General features: G+C 42.6%; 2 protein-coding genes and 1 long non-coding RNA gene across 4 annotated transcripts in view; 2 read left to right on the top strand and 1 right to left on the bottom strand.

Annotated features, from left to right (window-relative positions):
* Nucleotides 1-18,485, top strand: part of LOC113841966 (uncharacterized) — a 239,863-nt gene that overhangs the window by 157,485 nt on the left and 63,893 nt on the right. The window lies entirely within an intron of this gene.
* Nucleotides 10,011-14,942, top strand: LOC113841357 (tRNA selenocysteine 1-associated protein 1-like). 2 transcript variants are annotated; one of them, XM_072034050.1, is made up of 6 exons: nt 10,011-10,232; nt 10,714-10,798; nt 11,778-11,854; nt 11,949-12,079; nt 12,631-12,762; nt 13,342-14,942. In XM_072034050.1, the coding sequence occupies exons 3-6, from the start codon at nt 11,825-11,827 to the stop codon at nt 13,430-13,432; spliced, it is 384 nt and encodes a 127-aa protein (XP_071890151.1). In that variant the 5' UTR covers nt 10,011-10,232; nt 10,714-10,798; nt 11,778-11,824; the 3' UTR covers nt 13,433-14,942. The 2 variants fall into 2 exon arrangements, with proteins under 2 accessions (XP_071890151.1, XP_071890152.1); XM_072034051.1 differs by lacking the exon at nt 11,778-11,854.
* Nucleotides 14,510-17,995, bottom strand: LOC140001665 (uncharacterized). Its single transcript, XR_011807151.1, has 3 exons — nt 16,936-17,995; nt 16,493-16,627; nt 14,510-15,116 (listed from the first exon to the last, which is right to left on the bottom strand). It is a non-coding gene; the product is annotated as an uncharacterized lncRNA (long non-coding RNA).

Below are 18,485 nucleotides of genomic sequence, written 5' to 3'. Positions count from 1 at the left end.
TAGGAGGAGTTGCGCTTCAGTACCGACCACCTCCGAAGCAGATCGAACTCCTTCATATGCTGCCAATATCTCCTTTTCAGTTGGAGTATAGCGGGCCTCAGATCCTCTGTATCCCCGACTCCAAAACCCCAGGGGCCGACCTCGAGTTTCCCCAGGTTCTTTCTGCCAGAGGCTCCAGGTGGGGCCATTCTCCCCGGCTGCAGTGTAGAGCACATTCTTTACATCTGGTCCTGTTCGAACTGGCCCAAGGGCTACTGCATGGACTATTTCCTGCTTGATTTGTTCAAAGGCTTGTCGTTGTTCAGGGCCCCATTCAAACTCATTCTTCTTACGGGTTACTTGGTAGAGTGGGTTTACAATCAGACTGTAATTTGGGATGTGCATTCTCCAAAACCCCACAACACCTAGGAAAGTCTGTGTTTCTTTTTTGTTAGTTGGTGGAGACATAGCTGTTATTTTGTTGATCACATCCATTGGGATTTGACGACGTCCATCTTGCCATTTTATTCCTAAAAACTGGATCTCTCGTGCAGGTCCTTTGACTTTATTTTGTTTTATGGCAAAACCGGCTTTCAGAAGGATTTGGACTATTTTCTTCCCTTTCTCGAAAACTTCCTCTGCTGTGTCACCCCACACAATAATGTCATCGATGTACTGCAGGTGTTCAGGAGCTTCCCCCTGCTCTAGCGCAGACTGGATCAGCCCATGACAAATGGTAGGGCTGTGTTTCCACCCCTGGGGCAGCCTATTCCAAGTATATTGGACTCCCCTCCAAGTGAAGGCAAATTGTGGCCTGCACTCTGCTGCTAGAGGGATGGAGAAAAATGCATTAGCGATATCAATTGTGGCGTACCACTTGGCTGCCTTCGATTCAAGTTCATACTGAAGTTCCAGCATGTCCGGCACTGCAGCACTCAGTGGTGGCGTGACTTCGTTCAGGCCGCGATAGTCCACTGTTAGTCTCCACTCGCCATTAGACTTTCGCACTGGCCATATGGGACTATTGAAAGGTGAATGAGTCTTGCTGATCACTCCTTGGCTCTCCAATTGACGAATTAGCTTATGGATGGGGATCAGGGAGTCTCGGTTAGTGCGATATTGCCGCCGGTGCACAGTTGTGGTAGCGATTGGCACTTGCTGTTTTTCGACCCTCAGCAACCCCACAACAGAGGGGTCCTCTGAGAGACCAGGCAAGGTAGATAATTGTTTAATGCCCTCTGTCTCTAAGGCAGCTATACCAAAAGCCCACCGGAACCCTTTTGGGTCCTTGCAATATCCTCTTCTAAGATAGTCTATGCCAAGGATACATGGAGCATCCGGGCCAGTCACAATGCGGTGCTTTTCCCACTCATTCCCAGTCAGACTCACTTCAGCCTCCAATACAGTCAACTGCTGAGATCCCCCTGTCACTCCACAAATATAGATGGGCTCTGGTCCTTTATAGCTCGATGGCATTATAGTACATTGTGCACCGGTGTCTACTAAAGCCTTATACCTCTGTGCGCGTGATGTGCCAGGCCATCGAATCCACACAGTCCAATAAACTCGATTGTCCCTTTCCTCCCCCTGGCTGGAGGCAGGGCCCCCCTAATCCTGGTCAGAATCTTCCTCGGTTCTGTGTTTGAAGGACTGTCTGCTGGAAGTTGGAGCAGCAAACTTTTCAGAGAATCCCTTTTTCCTGATTGTTTTCTTTTGCAACTCACGTACCCGTGCCTCTAGGGTCGCGGTAGATTTTCCATCCCATTTTCTCATGTCCTCTCCATGGTCTCGTAAGTAAAACCACAGGGTGGCACGGGGTGAGTACCCACCATAGCGTCTTCCTTGTGTGGGTGAACGCCTGCCCCTGACAGCTGAGACACTGCTTTGTACAGGTACGGAGGAGAATAATTTCTCTTCAAGTTGGTGAAGCTTTTCAGAAAGTGTTTTCTCCCAGGTGTTCTCTTTCGGTCGTTGGACACTGGTTGGTTCAGGTTGGGGGGAAGATAGATTCTCTTTAAGTTGGTGGACCTCTTCAGAAAGTTTCTCCACAGCTGAGACGCAGGCCTGTAAGGAAGAGGAGAGACTTTCTTCGTACTGCCGGAGTTGTTTAGCCGCTTCATCCACTGTGGGTTCCTCATCCTCTTTCCAGGCCATTATTGCCAATGAGCTGGCATATGATGATGGTGCACTCCGTACAAACTTCCGCCACATGGGTCGTGTACACTTGACTTCATCTGGGTCTTTGGATGTTTGTCTGAGGTCTGGATCCTCATAAATCACTTCCCGTACGGCTAATTCCCTCAGGTACTGGATTCCCTTCTCCATAGTGGTCCACTTGCCTGATAGACATAAAAGTTCTTCCTTGAAGGGATACCTTTCCCTCACAGCTGAGAGGAGACGCCTCCAGAGGCTGGTGGGTTGTGCTCCATCTGCAATTGCTTTGTCAATGCCGGCGTCTCGAGCAAGGGATCCCAACCGTCTGGCTTCCCTGCCGTCTAATTCCACACAATTGGCTCCAGAGTCCCAGCACCGGAGCAGCCAGGTGACAAGCTGCTCACCTATACAGCGACCAAAATCTTTTCGCACATCTCGTAGCTCGCGCTCGTTTAGGCTTCGGGTAGTTACTGTTGCTTTTTCGGCATCCTCATCTTCCTCCTCCTGAATCCTTGATGGCCCAGCGTCGTCGTCATCTTCATCATCTTTATACCTAGTTTTGGCAGAAGCCTTACCTGGATTGGCAGAAGACTCTCTGCGTTCTAAACGACCTGAATTTCTATACCATATTTTCACCTTCTCTACAGGGGCAGCTTGCACTGCTACTGCTCGTTTCTCTGACTTTGTTACAGGGTCTGCCACAGGGGTTGGAATGCCCTCTGCAGGGGCAGCTTGCACTGCTACTGCTCGTTTCTCTGACCCCGTTACAGGGATTGGAATACCCTCTGCAGGGTCAACTTGCACTGCTACAGCTCGTTTCTCTGACCCCGTTACAGGGATTGGAATACCCTCTGCAGGGTCAACTTGCACTGCTACAGCTTGTTTCTCTGACACGGCCACAGGAGCTGGAGCGGCTGCAGGAGCTGGAGCTGGAGCAGTTGCAGGAGCTGGGACTGGAGTAGCGGCAGGAGCTGGAGCTGGAGCGGTTGCAGGAGCTGGAGCTGGAGCGGCTGCAGGAGCTGGGATTGGAGTAGCGGCAGGAGCTGGAGCTGGAGTGGCTGCAGGAGCTGGAGCTGGAGCGGTTGCAGGAGCTGGAACTGGAGCGGCTGCAGGAACCGGATCTGTAGCGGCTGCCGAGTCCACCGTAGGGGTCACAGTGGCCGTTGGATCTGTCACTAAGTTGATAGCAGTATCAATGGCAGCTCGATAGGCATGAGCCAGGCCCCAGCACGTTACAATGATTTGTGTTACTTTGGAACTGCCAGAATCATGACACCTTTTTTTCAAGCATTCTGCCAGTTTTTGAGGATTTTGCCATTGCTCAGGGGTGAATTTCCAACACACTCGGGGTGCCAACTGCTCTAGATGCCTGCCCATATCCACCCATACTCCCTGCCACCCACAACTATCCTGCCTCCGGGCAGATCTCCGGATGAGCTTCCCAAGTAGTTGTTTAACTTTAAGCAGAACCTGAAGTGCATTCATGAGGCAGAACAACAAGACTATGGTATTCTGAGTATCCCAATAATATTCAATATCTTGGAGAGCTATTTTGACAAGCTCAGGGGATAAGAGGGTGGTGAAGGAGGAAGGCAGAGTGATCCAGGAGGATACAGGGGTGGTGAAGGAGAAAGGGAGAGTAATCAAGTAAGAAAAATTATCTTCCCCTTTTCCCTCCACAGATTGACTCTCTAACGGAGAAAAACAATAGGTATAATTGCTAATAGTTCCCAAGATACTGTTTCCAAAGTACAGAGTCCACGATATTACTGAGTATGAATACCAAGTTAGAGTCATGACCAGATATCTTATCGTCTCATAAGCCATTGCTATAATACTCAGTACCATAATGATCTGAAACCAGGGCCCAGAGAGGATAAACAACACTACAGAGAGAAAATACGGAAAATAATGTACTATAATACTCAATTTGGAAAACAGGCGCAGCAGAGTTGAGATTAAAGCAATCAGCATCATGACAAGTGACTATTAAGCAGGTCTAATCCTTACACCAATTTTAGTTTAACACACTCTGATCAGATCTGCCGTTATCTCAACCTTTCGGGCCCCACGTTGGGCGCCAAAAAGGCTGTCGTGGTTTAACCCGGCCGGCAGCTAAACACCACGCAGCCGTTCGCTCACCCTCCCCCCTCCCTCTCTGGGACGGGGGAGAGAAATGGAGAGTGAAGCCCGTGAGTTGAGATAAAGACAGTTTAATAAGACAGGAAAATAATAATAACAAAAATAATAATAACAATAATAATAATAATGATACAATGGTGATAATACGAAAGTAATAGTATGTACAAACAAGTGATGCACAATGCAATTGCTCACCACCCGCTGACCGATGCCCAGCCTAACCCCGAGCAGTCCGGCCCCCTCCCCCCAGCTAGCCACCCCTATATATTGTTTAGCATGACATCAGATGGTATGGAATACCCCTTTGGCTAGTTTGGGTCACCTGTCCTGGGTCTGTCCCCTCCCAGCTCATGCTGCACCCCCAGCCTGCCTGTTGGCAGGACAGAGCAAAAGGCTGAGATGTCCTTGGCTTAGTATAAGCACTGCTCTGCAATAATTAAAGCATCGGGGTGTTACCAGCACTCTTCTCATCCTAAGCCAAAACACAGCATTCCACCAGCTACTAGGAAGAAAATTAATTCTGTGCTAACTGAAACAAGGACAGTATCAAATAAGGCAGAAGATAACAAATGTGTAGCTTGTCAGTCTGAGAAACCAGGTATGGTCCTTTTTATTTTTTCCTGTTGTTTCCATCTTAGCCTCTGTGAATCTTGTACAGAAGAAAAGTACGTTGCATTTATGGAACATTTTAAGCAACGTGATTCCCAGATCCAGTTGATGGATTAGAGGCTGTCTGCAGGATTGGTTTACAGGCACTTCAGAGGTCTCAGCCCAGGTTCCAGCCTGTCGCATAAATTGAAGCGGTTGTGAAACCTATTGGTACGGAGCTGGATCAATGCAAATATGCCCTGCTTTGCAGCTGGTGAGGGAAGATGGCTGGACTGGGTGACTTAATTCAAAAATGACGTACTGATTTTTCACTGGCGCAAATGAGAACTCCATAGAAAGAGTTAAAAATTGTTTTTTTTTTTTTCTCTTTCAGAAATAAGTAAAAATAATTCCAAAATATGGCCCAAATGCCTCTATTCACCATTTGTATGTAATTGAGGCAAAGCCAGATTTCAAGACAGTGCTGTAGTCTTAACTGGTATTAAGCTAAAGCAGAGAGATGCCTATGAAGGTCAGTGATAGGCTTCAAGAAAGTGAGTGACCCGCTGGGTAACTTGTTGAGGGCAGTCCTGGGTTGTTTCCCATTGTGCGCGACTGTAATTGATTTTGAGCGTGGTTGTATTGTTTTTAAAATACGATTCTGATTTTAACGTTGACTCTAAACGTCACTTAATATGCCATTACATCAAAAAACACCTTTGCAAATATATCTGGGATGAAACAAATTGAGATGGACTAGATTGGGCTTTTGTAATCATCCTGTACAGTAAGACTAAAATTTCGTGAGGTAAGGTAATGGATTTCAGTCAGAGTTGATTCTCTTGGACTTCTTTGTGGGTTTTTGATGGCTTTTGTTTTTTCTGGGGTGGAGGGGGGCGTCTCAGAGTTGTTTTGAACATTTCTGTGGGGTCTAATAAACCAAATTTAAAAGTTAATGTTCATTTTATAGTTGATGTTCAAACAGGATGGTTAACTGTCTTGTTTTTCTTGTAGAGGGTCTAACACCTGTGACCAGTAGCAGTGCATTGACGTTTTCTGCCCCTTCTGGAGAATTTCTGGATTGAGACAAATTTAAGAAGCCTGAAGGAAGCTGGGATTGTGAGACCTGCTCGGTTCGAAACAAAGCAGAGGCCACAAAGTGTGTAGCCTGTGAAAGTGCAAAGCCAGGCGCCAAAGCAGATCTCAAAGGTAACGCTTACTGATTAAAACGAGGATGCATGTTCTGTGTTTTATTTTTCGTTTTGCTCTGATTTTTTTTTTTATTTTCTTACTTTTCAAGCACAATTATTTTTTCCTTTGAGGTGTGGTGTACTTGTTCATTTTTCCTATAGGAATATTGCCTCGATAAGATAACAGCTGTTTCCACACTTTTCCCCAAGAATAAATTTATCCTTTCTAGAGAAAAACTTTCATTAATGACATGCTTGTTCTTCACATGCCCTACGTGTTGTTCATTTGGAGTGCAGACTAAAAACATGATCTTTCAAAGAAGTTTGTGTACTTTTTAAAGCCAGGTGGTAGACAGAAAACACAATTGTGAAAAGGTTGATGTAGGGAGGAAGCATGGCGTTTTCTTGTTTTACTGTTTGGTGGGTTGTTTTTTAAACAGTTTTGACTGGAAAGATCAGGACTAGAGTGTTGTTAAAACCTTCGTGTACTGCAGGTACCCCATGGGTTACAAACCTGATGTTCACTTATTTCTGCAGGTTTTGGTTCTGCTACTGTGTCGACAAATGCTGCCTTACCATCATTTACATTTGGTGTTCAGTCGTCCTCATCCTCTGAGTCTTCTCATACGTTAGATAGCATGGGAAGTTTCAAATTTGGAGAATAAGGGGGCTTCAAGTTTGGCATTGCCTCTGAATCTGCATCCTCCAACAATGTGGTTGGGGGATTTAAGTTTCCTAGTACACCAGGGGCCTTCAAATTTGGAGTTTCATTCTATCTTTTGTCTTCGCTTGTCTGCTTATGTCCATCAAAGAAGAACTCTGAAACTATACTAGAAAAAAATTGGCGAGATTCGATATGTTCGTGTACTAGAGCTTTAGAAAAAGTTTAATTCATGCATTGTGTGTTTTCTGCCCTAGTTACTGATATGTACACAATTAGCAGCAATTCCTTTTTTGATCTCAAAGAGTTTTGACACTAGGTTTAGGCAAAAAATTGTGACACCTTAAGGAACTTAAGGAACTTAATCTTGTACAAGCACAGAAGTTGGACTGTCTCAATGCTAGCAGTACAGCTGGTGGTAAAATCATTAGTATGGTGAAATAGAGGCCTCACCCGAGCGTTTTTCAGAGAAACAAGAGATGAGAGCGAGGATCTTACTCCCATGTACTTGTGCCTGTGCTACAGAGCGTAGTGCTGTTTCTCTACTACTACGAAAGTCCAAAAATCACTTAACAGTCACTACACAGTTCTGCTTTCCTTTACTTTGTTAAAAGGCTGCAGTAGAGGATTGGAGTTCTTATTGATGATCACTGCGTGGAAAAATTCTGATTGCTAACTGTCATTTGTATGACTTACCAGCCATGCTTTAGAGTATGGAATTCAGTATTAATTCCAGAAGTGGTCAGGGAAAGGACGTTGGCTAGTAATCCTGAACAAAAGCAGTGTTGAGGGCTATACTGATTTTAATCGCAGTATTCTTCTAGTTGATCTGTTCCTGAACAGATCTGTTTTGGGGAGATTTGGTGGCAGGGGAGGTGTGTGTGTTTGTTTGCTTCCCCTTCTAGTTAAAGTTCTGGGGTTTGGTTTAGTCAGGAAAATTTCATGAGGCACCTTGTGTAAAAGGAAGTGTTAACCAGCATTTTTCACCATGATGTAGTCCCTTAAAAGTGTCGTAGATGAAAAGGGGCCATAAAGGCTGAGGGAAAAAGTTAGTGGGAAACTGAGAGCAGGAACACATTCAGTAATGAGAGAGCAGCAGCTTAGGGAAAGCTGATGAATGACTTTAGCAGATAGTTCTATTTGAAGTGTAAAACAACACTCAGTACTTTGTAACAGTGGTCTTAACAGCAGGTTCTTCTCCATGGCTCCTAAAAGCACGTCTTCAAGGCATTCAGGTGCAGTGAACTTAGCTGTAAGAGTTGGGCTGGTAAGCTTGGCCTGATCTGAAGCTGTAGGCACAGGGCTGTCATTTCTGAACAGGCTACAAAAGAAGCTGTACCACTGTGCTTTTCAGTGCTCCCTTTAGCAAGGCCATAAAACTGGTGCAGGCAATTGATGTTGTTCTTATAAGAGTACCTGAAAGATATTTTTGTTTGAAGAGGTCAGAGGTACTGCTTAATACTGGTTCAGATAATTACAGCCAACTCTTGGTGTTTGTGACCAATACATAAAGCCTCGAGACTGCAGGGGGGCGTCCTTGCTCATCACAAGTCTTCCACTCCTTGATTTGTGGATGGCAGCAATCAGCATGTTAAATCTGGATCTGACGGAATCACCAGTACCTGGAGCGTAACCGAGGTGTCGTTCAGGATTGCTCTTTGTACAGGGATTGAAACGGAGTCTGCTGTAGTTCCTTTGGCGTCTTGCAGTGGCTCATGTCGTGTTCTTCCTCTCAGATCAAGGAGCAGCAAAACCATCCTTCAGCTTTTTGAGCTCTGCTTCCTCCAGCGCAGCCATACCCACCACTTCAGCCAACAGCAGCAGCGTGTTTGGCAGCGTCACCTCTTCCTCCAACCCTGCACCGGTCCCTGCACCTTTTGTGTTTGGACAAGCCAGCAACACTGTGAGCAGCTCCACATTTGGCAACTCTGCAGAATCTACGACATCTCAGTCCTTTGGCTTCTCCCAAGAAAACAAACCAGCAACCACATCTTCCAGCACTGGTGTAGCCGTTGCTCCGTTTGTCTTCGGTTCAGGAGCCAGCAGTAGCAATGCAAACCCTGGATTTACCTTTGGAGCCACAACCACATCAAGTTCAACAGGCACATTTAAAAAGACGTTTTTCTCATTTTTGCCATTAGATAGCAGACCAAAGAAAAACGTTAACGCAATAAATAATGGAATGGGTATTCCTGCTAGCTTAGCAGTCCTTGGAGACAGATGTAGTATCTTCCTTACAGGTTCAATTTCATTTTGATCTGAGGGCTTAATCTTGTCATTCATGGAAATTAAATTTACACTAATTTTTGTATACCACATGCAGAGAAAGAGCCATACTAAATTACAGCCATAAGCAGATCAACTGAACCTGCAGATTAAGCCATCTTTCAAAAATCTTCGCAAAAGATTTGTTGTTGTTGTTGTTCCAATGCAGAAGCCTTCAGGTCTGTGTTAACTGCTACCATTTATGTTTTTCTTCTTGGAAAGAAAAGCAGCCAGCCATTCCAAGTTACGGTGCAGTAGATGGTGTTTTCTGTTGCACGATGGCTGCTTACATTACATTCCAATTAATAGTGCTGTTGAAAATGTCCCTTTTTGCTCAGCAGATGTGCTGTATGTTCAGAGTCATTGTTCAATCACGTATTGTTGTTTCATTATTTCTGCTGGCCTTGAAGAACCGAAACAGCTAATTGAATGAGCTTGTTATCCGTTATGGGAAGGGACAGAATTACTCTACTAAACCGAGTTTTTGAGTATAGTTAGATTCCTGCAGGCGTGATTTGGCCTCCAGAACTGATAATGGTAAACACTTGGACAGGGAAGGGGTGCAGCTGCTGGCAAGAATGAAAATACAGGTCCTAATAGATCAGGAGCTGTATTTTGAACCTTTATATATATATATTTATATATATATATTTATATATATATGCTGATTTATGTATTTTAATGTTCTATGTATATATAAGTGATAGAAGCAGCTCTTAGTAAATATAAATTAACGTGTACCGTTTGTGGGAGTTTGTTTCTAGAACATGAATGCCTAAGACAGTAATTTCAGCCTAGACAGCCAATGTGTTTGAGATGAATGTTGTCCGAGTTGTTAACATGCACCTTTTCTTGTAAGTAACATGAAAAGCAGCCAGCCGGGATAGGACTGAGGTAGTTTGTTGTTTTACATACTTGCCTGTAAACATTAAGATCTATCTCAAATATTTGAAGTATTCGTTTACCAGACTTGGAAAATGTGATGCGTAGTCATTCTGCAACACAAACAAACAAACAAACAAAGAAAAAAGCCCTGCATATACTGAAATTTCTCTTCTGTTCCCTGAGGGTTGTCCTCTTCGTTTGTGTTTGGCTCTGGGTCTTCAGCACCTGCTGCTGGCCCAGCATTTGGTGCCTGTCAGCCAGAAGAGGTGGAAGACAAGAAGATGCACCTAAGGAAAGGTGCAGAGAAGGGTCATACTTATCTGTGCTGTACCCTGCTTTGTCTCTTAACATCTCTGCTCCTTTAGCAGGTAGGAAGTACAACTGCTTGTTTCCAGCTGTGTAACTGGTAACCACAAGCAGATACAACTTCTAATTTGTCTCTAAATGTGTGGGGGGGGACTTGAGGAGTTGTAGAAAACATGAAAGCTTCTATCTTTGTTGCCTCGCTTTTAATTACTTCAGAACATGGAACTATTAAATTACAATATTGCATGTTCTTTTAGAAATAAGGATAAGGTGTAGGTCACTTAAAAGCTCACAATTTCTTAGTGTCTTGGACAACGCGAAAACTTTGTGGACTACTACAGTTTAAGAAAATGAAGAAGACTTCTAATCGTAGTCCCCTTGGCTATGTATCCTTCTTGTCATGGCTAAAACAATTGAGACACATCAGAAATGAAACTCCCGAGTTGTGAATTAATAATATTAAAAGCGTTGGACAGGGTGAGCATCTAAGAAACTGACCTCAAAGTTAAGATTATTCTTGCCCCTCCCTCACATTTTTTCTAGCTGACGGACTGCAATAAACTGAGCGTTTGCAGCTGCATTCCTTGAGAAAGACAGAAGACAGATTCTTTCAACCATGGCAAACCAGGTAAGATCCTGTGGTGAGAAATTCAGGTTTGTAGTGTCTAAATGGATCCCAGAACCATACTCAGAATTCCTAGTAAATGTAAAGCTGAAATGGCTGGCTCACTCTGAGTTGGGTGTTCTAGTCCTGTGATTTCCTCTGCTAATTTGGTAATTGGTGGTTGTCCTCTGGATGCTTGATCATAACAACCGAAGCAGGTTGGGGGCAAAACGTTAAGCTTTGCAGTTTGGATTATTTGAGCATGAGTTCTTCTGAAGGATCTTGTGAGTAACACTCTCTAGGTAAGTTATGTAGAGGTGTTCTAGAGGAAGAACACTAAAGCCTGCGTAAGTAAAAGCTACTGAAAAACGCCAATCATATTTTTGGAAATCCTTGTTCTTCAGAATACTAAATGAGGGAGGCAACCTGTGTTGTTATGGCTGTTTCTCTCCTCTTTTCTGTAGTTATCACACTTCCTTTTTAACTGTGGCTTTTGGGGTGTTTTTTTTTTTGGAGGCACTTTTTTTTTATGCCTCTTAGTTCCTGGCCTTGCATCTGGGTTTTGAGTTTTCCCCTCAGCCAAGTTAGTGCCTGTTCCTGGTCTGCTTTCTCCTTGCGTTCCATTAATGGGCCTCCTGTCGTCGTTCCTGGCCTGAGAGAGTGACTGGCAGCTAGGTAGTGAGGAGAGGCATCTCACATAAGGAAGAAGAATTCCTAGGAAAGGGGAGACAGGGACAGATGAGATTTCTTCTGAGCAGGAGTGATGATTTCCTGCCTGTTCATCACTCACTGTGCTACTGAAGACTTTTTTTTTTGAGAGTCCGAGAGCTCAAATGGAGCACAATCCAGTCCTAAGCTAATTAACGCATAGGATTGACCAGCATCGAAGGGCTAACTGCTTTTTTCCGAATTCCAAGAGGAAGCTGTCAATCCTTTAGCCAGCTTGACAAGTCAGGGGAATATGGCTGTTCATACAATCCTTTGGCTCTGTTATTTTTGCCAGGCGTTTTCCCCAGAGGCTGCTTTCCCTCATGGGAGGCGGAGGGAGAAATGGGACCCCAGGCTTCTTCCAAGGGCAAGGTGAATATGGGGAAATCACCTGTGGTGATGGGGAGTGGGAGGGAGGAATGTAAATGAGGCTAAATACTATAGAGGTGTTTTTTTATCCCAACAGGACTTGCTTGGGAAAAAACGAGAATGCCTCCAGGCCTACAGCTGGTGGAGAACACCACAGAAAAAACGAAAGAAAAGGAACAAAATAAAACCAGGAAGAATAGAGTTTGTTAGTAGTAGTAGTTCAGCCAGGTAAAAACCTTTTGAAATGAGAAACTCTGCCTTACCTGTTTGAATTGGTAGCGAATGCCATCACTCACTTTTCAAATTCCAAAATGGCTGGTGTGGTAGCTAAATGTTGCATTGGCAACATGTGTCTATAAATAATGGTTTATTTGTAGTTGCTGTCTCCCATGGTCACTGGGAAGCAGTATTTCTACTGCTACTAGTCATAGCTCCTTTGAATCGTGGCTGTGGTTTAAGTTGATCATTTTTCTTGGTATTTTTATGCTGCTTTCTTGTTCAGACAATAAACTATGCTTCTTCTTGAAACAAACTGTTGCAAGTTGTCAGAAAATGGGTCCTTGTTGCTGAAACAGTAGAATAGACCCAGAGTAATGGAAAACTTTAGATTAGAGTGGTGGCATTGCAATTTTCTACGCAACTCAGTAGAGTTCTGTACTTAGTACTCCTTACAGATTTCTCTTTTTTAGTCTGATGATAACTAACTGTGAATATAATGGGAATCGGCTATCTTAGTCTTGAACCTTAAAATTGTTCTCTCTCTCTCTCTCTTTTTAAAGACCAGATTATTCAATATTTGTTGGGGAGCTTACCCCAGAAGTGGGTGATTTCCAGCTCTGTGACTATTTCCTAAAGAGGTATCCCTCATGTATTGACTGCAAAATAGCAACAGACCTGCTGGGATATTCCAGGTAATTCCAGTGCAAATGTGTAACGTTATCAGTGTGTTCGCTTTTATAAGCGATATGTAAGAGCTTGCGTCGGAGCTGTTCCAGTGCTTTTTTTCTGGGGCACGAAGAGTGAGATTACTCTTTAGCACTGCTTTTCTTAATAGCACAGATCCTTGAGTGTTTTTAAGAGCTTTCCGGTTAGTTCAAGCAGTTACTGTGATAAGCTTCAACTTACCCATATGCATATCTACATGGGGGGAAAAAGAAACAACTAGAAGCTGTGGGAGGAGGAAGAGCTGTGCACTGAAATCAGCGCTGCTGTGTGTCTACTTAGTCATCTGCAATACTGAAGACAAAATAATTCCTACTTTGTTTGGGGAAAAACATAAGCCCTGGCAAATCTTAGGGGGTTGGGGGATGGAACCTAATGTTAGTAGTAAATAAAGTCTAGCAGAAACTACTGGCCATGCAGTGAGTCAAGCAGGAATGAGCGAGTTTGCTGTTCAGACAATGCTGCCTGTAATAGACTAATTCAAGAACCTTTAGTTTTGTAACTGTTATGCATACTAGAATTTGTTTTCTCCCTTTTGAAAATTGTAGAGGGTATGCCTATGTCAGATTTGGTGAGCAAGGTGATCAGATGAGGGCACTGCAAGACTGCCAGAATGCACCAGGTCTGGGGGGAAAATGAATCCGGCTGAGCATAGGAATTTCTAAAAGGTAACCAATGAGTTGTGCATTGATACAGTTATTCTAAATAATCAGATTCTTGTAGCTCTGCCTTTGTAAAGTCTGTGGCCCTTGCTGTAATGGCTGTACACAGGATGCAGTCTACAAAACCAAAAATGCAGAAGTGCTATGTTTTGACTCCCTGGATTCATCAACCTGTTTCAGGATGGCTGGGGGAATCCACCTCTTATGTCTAGCCAGACAGTGTCACTTGGGCTTAGTTGCCATTGTAACCAGCCTTGTTTCTCAACAGTAGCAAAGCTGAATGCATTCGTAAATATTTTCAGGTTTGGGCCTATATGAACTAGAAGGGACAACAAGTGGTTTTATACGCTGGGGAGTTCTTGTTCTTAGACCTTTCCCTCTAGTTTGAGAAGAGCACAGAACTAGTTTCCCAGTGGGCTGACAGGAAAGAAGTGAGGGAAAATCTGGGAATGCAGGGAGAAAGCCAAAGGAGTTTATTACTAGAACAGGTGTAGAATACTATTCTTTGCTTTTCATGAGCTTAGGGCAACGGGGAGTTTAAAGTTTAGCACTTCTTGAGAGGGTTTCTTACTCTACTGGCTCAGTTCTATCATTTATTTAGAGCAATTTAGGTCTCTGAATAGTTAAAGAACCGATACCAAATTTGATGAACTCTGATTCAGGATACTGACAAAAGAGGACTTCATATAAACAATTCCAATATGTTCATGAGGTTAGCTTGTGTGTTCTGTTAAACAGTAAAAAAATGACACTTTTGTTTCTGTTTAGCTAGCATAATTCTGCAAATGTTGCCTCCTGCTTTAGAACAGAAATGCTCTTCTCCAAGAGAGCACTGTCCAAAATTTCTTTGCCAAATTTCTTTATTAAATTAATATTTTTATTTTGAAAACAAGAATAAGCCCCAAACATGTTTTCTCGCTTTGGCTATCCAGATGAATGTCAACAGTATTTTCAGATTTTCCTTCCCTACAGAACTGTATGTAGGAAGAGTGCAGCTGGAACCAGAAGATGTAAGATGATGTATCTTCTGTTTGTTTACTACAGTAACAAGACAATGGATTACCTCTTTATTAGAACTTGTGTAGCTTTACAGTATTGAAACAAGCGTAGGTATTAAAAGACACATCAGTAACAAGTTTCTGAATGGCTGAGTACCATGCTCTCTTAGCATTGAAATATCCAGCCACTGGATTAGTTTCAGTTGTTTGCTTGTTTTGGAAGCTGTTTCAGAATGCCTTCAGCCTGTATTCTTGACAAAAAGCATAGAACTCACTTCTCTGCATCCCCAGTTCAAGTCAGATAAATTGGGCACTGCAAACACAGAAGGCCTGCCTGTACAGGATCAGTGAAGAAAAGTCTAAACAGTGGATTTTTTTTTAATATGCAACTGGGTTATCTGAACGTATTTTATGCAGTGTACATCAGTTTTAGTACAGATAGTACTTGTCTTGGTTCTTGTCCGTAGTCTGAAGCTGCCCCGGAGAAAATCTTGAAAGGGAAAGTAGTGAAAACTAATTAGCTGGCCATTTCTTCTTCAGAACCGCTGTATTTTGTAATTCTCCCACTGGTAAGGCTTCCTACTGGACAATTGTGATTATGTAGTTAAGCAAGACTGACTTCACCTGAGTGGTATACTTGGCAGCTGTTGAATGTTTCATGGCCTGTAAACAAACCAAAAAATCAACTGAGCAGGTGGAGGTAGGCATGGCAAACTGTCAGGCAGTGTCAGATGCTTCTTTGAAATGGATAATCTGACTCCATTCACTTCTTTCTGGAAATAAGATCTAGTAATTAACCAAACAAAAGACAGAAGGGTTAAGACTGCATCTTTAAAGCAGCTGTGCTGGATAAATGTCTCTGGTCTTAATGAATCAATCTTTAGCAAAGCACAGAGACTTAGCAGCAGCTTGCTTATGCCAACACTAAAAATACTTGCTATATACAGGTAACAATGTCAAGGCTCTGGAGTTAATCCATGAAAACAATTACTTCTGGTATTGGCAAAGGTGAGGATGTTTGCTTCTGTATAGATGGGGTTTTGTGCTGTGACTTGTAGTCACCTAAGTGATGAACTCTGATTCAGGATGCTGACAAAAGAGGACTTCATATAAACAATTCCAATGTGTTCATGAGGTTAGCTTGTGTGTTCTGTTAAACAGTAAAAAAATAACACTTCTGTTTCTGTTTACCTAGCATAATTCTGCAAATGTTGCCTCCTGCTTTAGAACAGAAATGCTCTTCTCCAAGAGAGCACTGTCCAAAATGACAGTAATAGCCAAATGCTGAATATTAATTAAATAATAAAAACTCGAGACAATTGAACAACTGTCTAATTTTCTACAATATTTGTTCAAAATGCATCGCACACAGGACAACTCCTGATTCAAAGGTGGCAATTTTAACAGAAAAGACAAGCTACTAATACAGACACTAAAGGAAACGCATCTTGAACAGCAGCTCAAGTTGCTCGTAAATGTACATTGAACGTAGTTGTTTTGTGGGTTTTTTTGTTTGTTTGTTTTTGCTGTTTTGTTTTTAAATCAGAAGTGAAGTTTTTGAACAATGTGGATTTAGATTCTGCTTCTTTTAAACTGATACAGTGAATGTCACAGATTTGCAGCTTTTGCAATATCTTTAGAACCGAAACTCTTTACTATTCTTTCTGCACCTGGGCTGAAGGTGGGACAGGAGCGTCGAGTTTTACAAACATTTCCTTTTCAATTCCACAAATTGTATTTACTTAAAATGAAACATTGATCATCTAGCTAGTTCTCTTAGTACCTCAGTTACAGTTACATCCTAACACATAAAGGAGATGCAACCCATCTGGTTTTCAACTTGCAGTTTTACTTCCAGCAACAAAGACAACTTCACTTAGAATAGAAGGGGCAGATGCACCCTAACAAACGCAGCGCTTAATGTAATGCTCTCCTATGTTCATATTTATAGAAAATACTCTCTTAACCATAAGTTTGTTGGTTGTTTGTTTGAAATAAAAAATGCTAGCGTATTTTTTAAAAGGAGATCATTATCTCACCAGGGTTTTTTAGGACATCTAAGACGCTTCCTTCCTTTAATCCTCGTCCATATTTAAAGGGAACTCTGAAGGGAACAGCAACAAAACCTTCCTTCTCCTCTTGCTCATTGTTGGTGGATGCGGATGAGCTAGTTTCTTTTGAAACAAAAGAAAACAAACAGCTGTCACAATGCGACCTACCTAGAGCACATTATACTCACTTGCGTTAGAAACAAGAATTTCCAACTTTCATGCTTCTCACGGAAGAACCTTCACCAATTCTACTTACTTTATAATGGTTTATAATTACAAGCAATAAAAACAGATCTGTCACTGGAAAAATACTGCGGAAGTCCAACACTGCCCGGAATTGCTAGCATGCACAGACAGGACAGGCTTAAGATTTAATAAAGAAGAAAAGAAAAATCAGCACTTCAGATGTGAAGTGCTAAGATTTCAGTTACCTAGGGTAAGAAAGGACGTCACGGGCGTATCACCGGATCCAGAAAGCTCTGATGATTTTACAACGGGAACACTAAATGTAAACCCAATCTGCTATGAACAAGAGAGGTTTTTCAGAGCCACAGGAACGTCAATCAAATGCATACACAAAACCAAATCTGAAAGCTGGTCTTCACATTTGTAGCATGCATGCTGAATGACAAATTATAAGCCAGAAGCCTACATAGTTCTCTCCATCAAGGCAGATTCAGCTTTAGTGTTCTGCAACAGCCTACTAAATGCCTAAGAAAACAAGTCTAGCTTCTTTATTAGTTTACTTACAGGAAATGTAGATAGCACTTCTGCCTCCGTAGACTTCACAGTTAGCAGTCCTGCATTTGCATTTTCATCTCTAACACTACTTGTTGGCTGTATCCGTATTTTCAAAAGAATTAAAGGTTTACATTTAAGAGCAACAACTACCTGAATTCACTACCCAACACAAGTCCTGCAGTGACGTTGAAAAGCTTGATGTTTCAGTTATTTTGCAGACAGAAGTAGTAATAAAACAAAGTCAAGTTTCTTAGTGGGTATAGGACAATATCTTCACAACCAAATTCCAGAAACCCAGAGGAAAAGCTGGAGATGCTACTTAGGTCTAAATGCATGGAAAAGCAAACCAGGAAGCTGAAGAACGGTAAACTCAGCCCAGTGACACTCCAAGAACTTCAGCAAACACCTCAACGTATTACATCAGCTACCTACTTCAAACCATACAAAAATATTTCAATTGCTCTGGAACAGATTGATGTTTATTTTATTGCAATAATATGCCAATTATTGCACCCTAGGCTCATTCTATGCGAGGCTTATACGACCACATTACCTCTAATTTAATAACTTCAATAAAGTTGTGGTTTAACCATTGTAGGCAACTAAGCACCACACAGCCACTCGCTCACTCCCTTCAAGTGGAACAGGGAAAAGAACTGGAAACAAAGAAGTGAAGTTGTTAAATTTGAGGTACCATTAATGACTCATCACAGTAATGGCTACCTGGAAAGACGAATGCCATAACCCTGTACGTACCCCCAGCTCCTTCCCCTTCTTTCAACAACTGTACAGCAAGAACACTGAAAGTTAACTCAAAACCTGTGCAGAACAAAGAGGCACAGATCAGATTTTTCTTTTCCTTTCCTATACTTTGGTCATCAGAGCTCTAGAGAAGCATCATCCTTTCTAACTACCCTCACACCTCTTCAATTAAGAGTACACTCTCAAGACAAATGAGACAGCGTTCCTCTTGCAAAATGAAGCAGGAGGGTTGCCGAAGTTTCTAAAGTCACTACAGCAGTGACTTTTTTTTTTTTTTTTTCCTAGTATAGTTTCAGAGTTCTTCTCTGATGGACATAAGCAGACAAGCGAAGACAAAAGATATTCTGTTTACCTGAAGTACTGGTTTGGACCCCAAATGAAAAAGCTGGCTTTGCTTGCTCAGGTTCCTTCTCTGATGGTTTAACGAAACTGAAGTTGAATATGGGTTTTGCTGTGCTCTCTTCTTTTGTATGCTCGG

Source organism: Anas platyrhynchos, chromosome 2 (assembly GCF_047663525.1).
Source record: "Anas platyrhynchos isolate ZD024472 breed Pekin duck chromosome 2, IASCAAS_PekinDuck_T2T, whole genome shotgun sequence".
Taxonomy (NCBI): Eukaryota; Metazoa; Chordata; class Aves; order Anseriformes; family Anatidae; genus Anas; species Anas platyrhynchos.
Note: the sequence above shows the minus strand (reverse complement) of the source record. Positions and strands in the feature narration are given on the sequence as shown.

What these genes read in the sequence shown, in the direction of transcription:
- LOC113841357 (XM_072034050.1), top strand. Translation starts at nt 11,825, where the DNA reads ATGGGACCCCAGGCTTCTTCCAAGGGCAAG. An exon ending in AGTAGTAGTAGTTCAGCCAG is followed by an intron (nt 12,080 to 12,630) that starts GTAAAAACCTTT and finishes CTCTTTTTAAAG; the next exon opens with ACCAGATTATTCAATATTTG. An exon ending in GACCTGCTGGGATATTCCAG is followed by an intron (nt 12,763 to 13,341) that starts GTAATTCCAGTG and finishes TGAAAATTGTAG; the next exon opens with AGGGTATGCCTATGTCAGAT.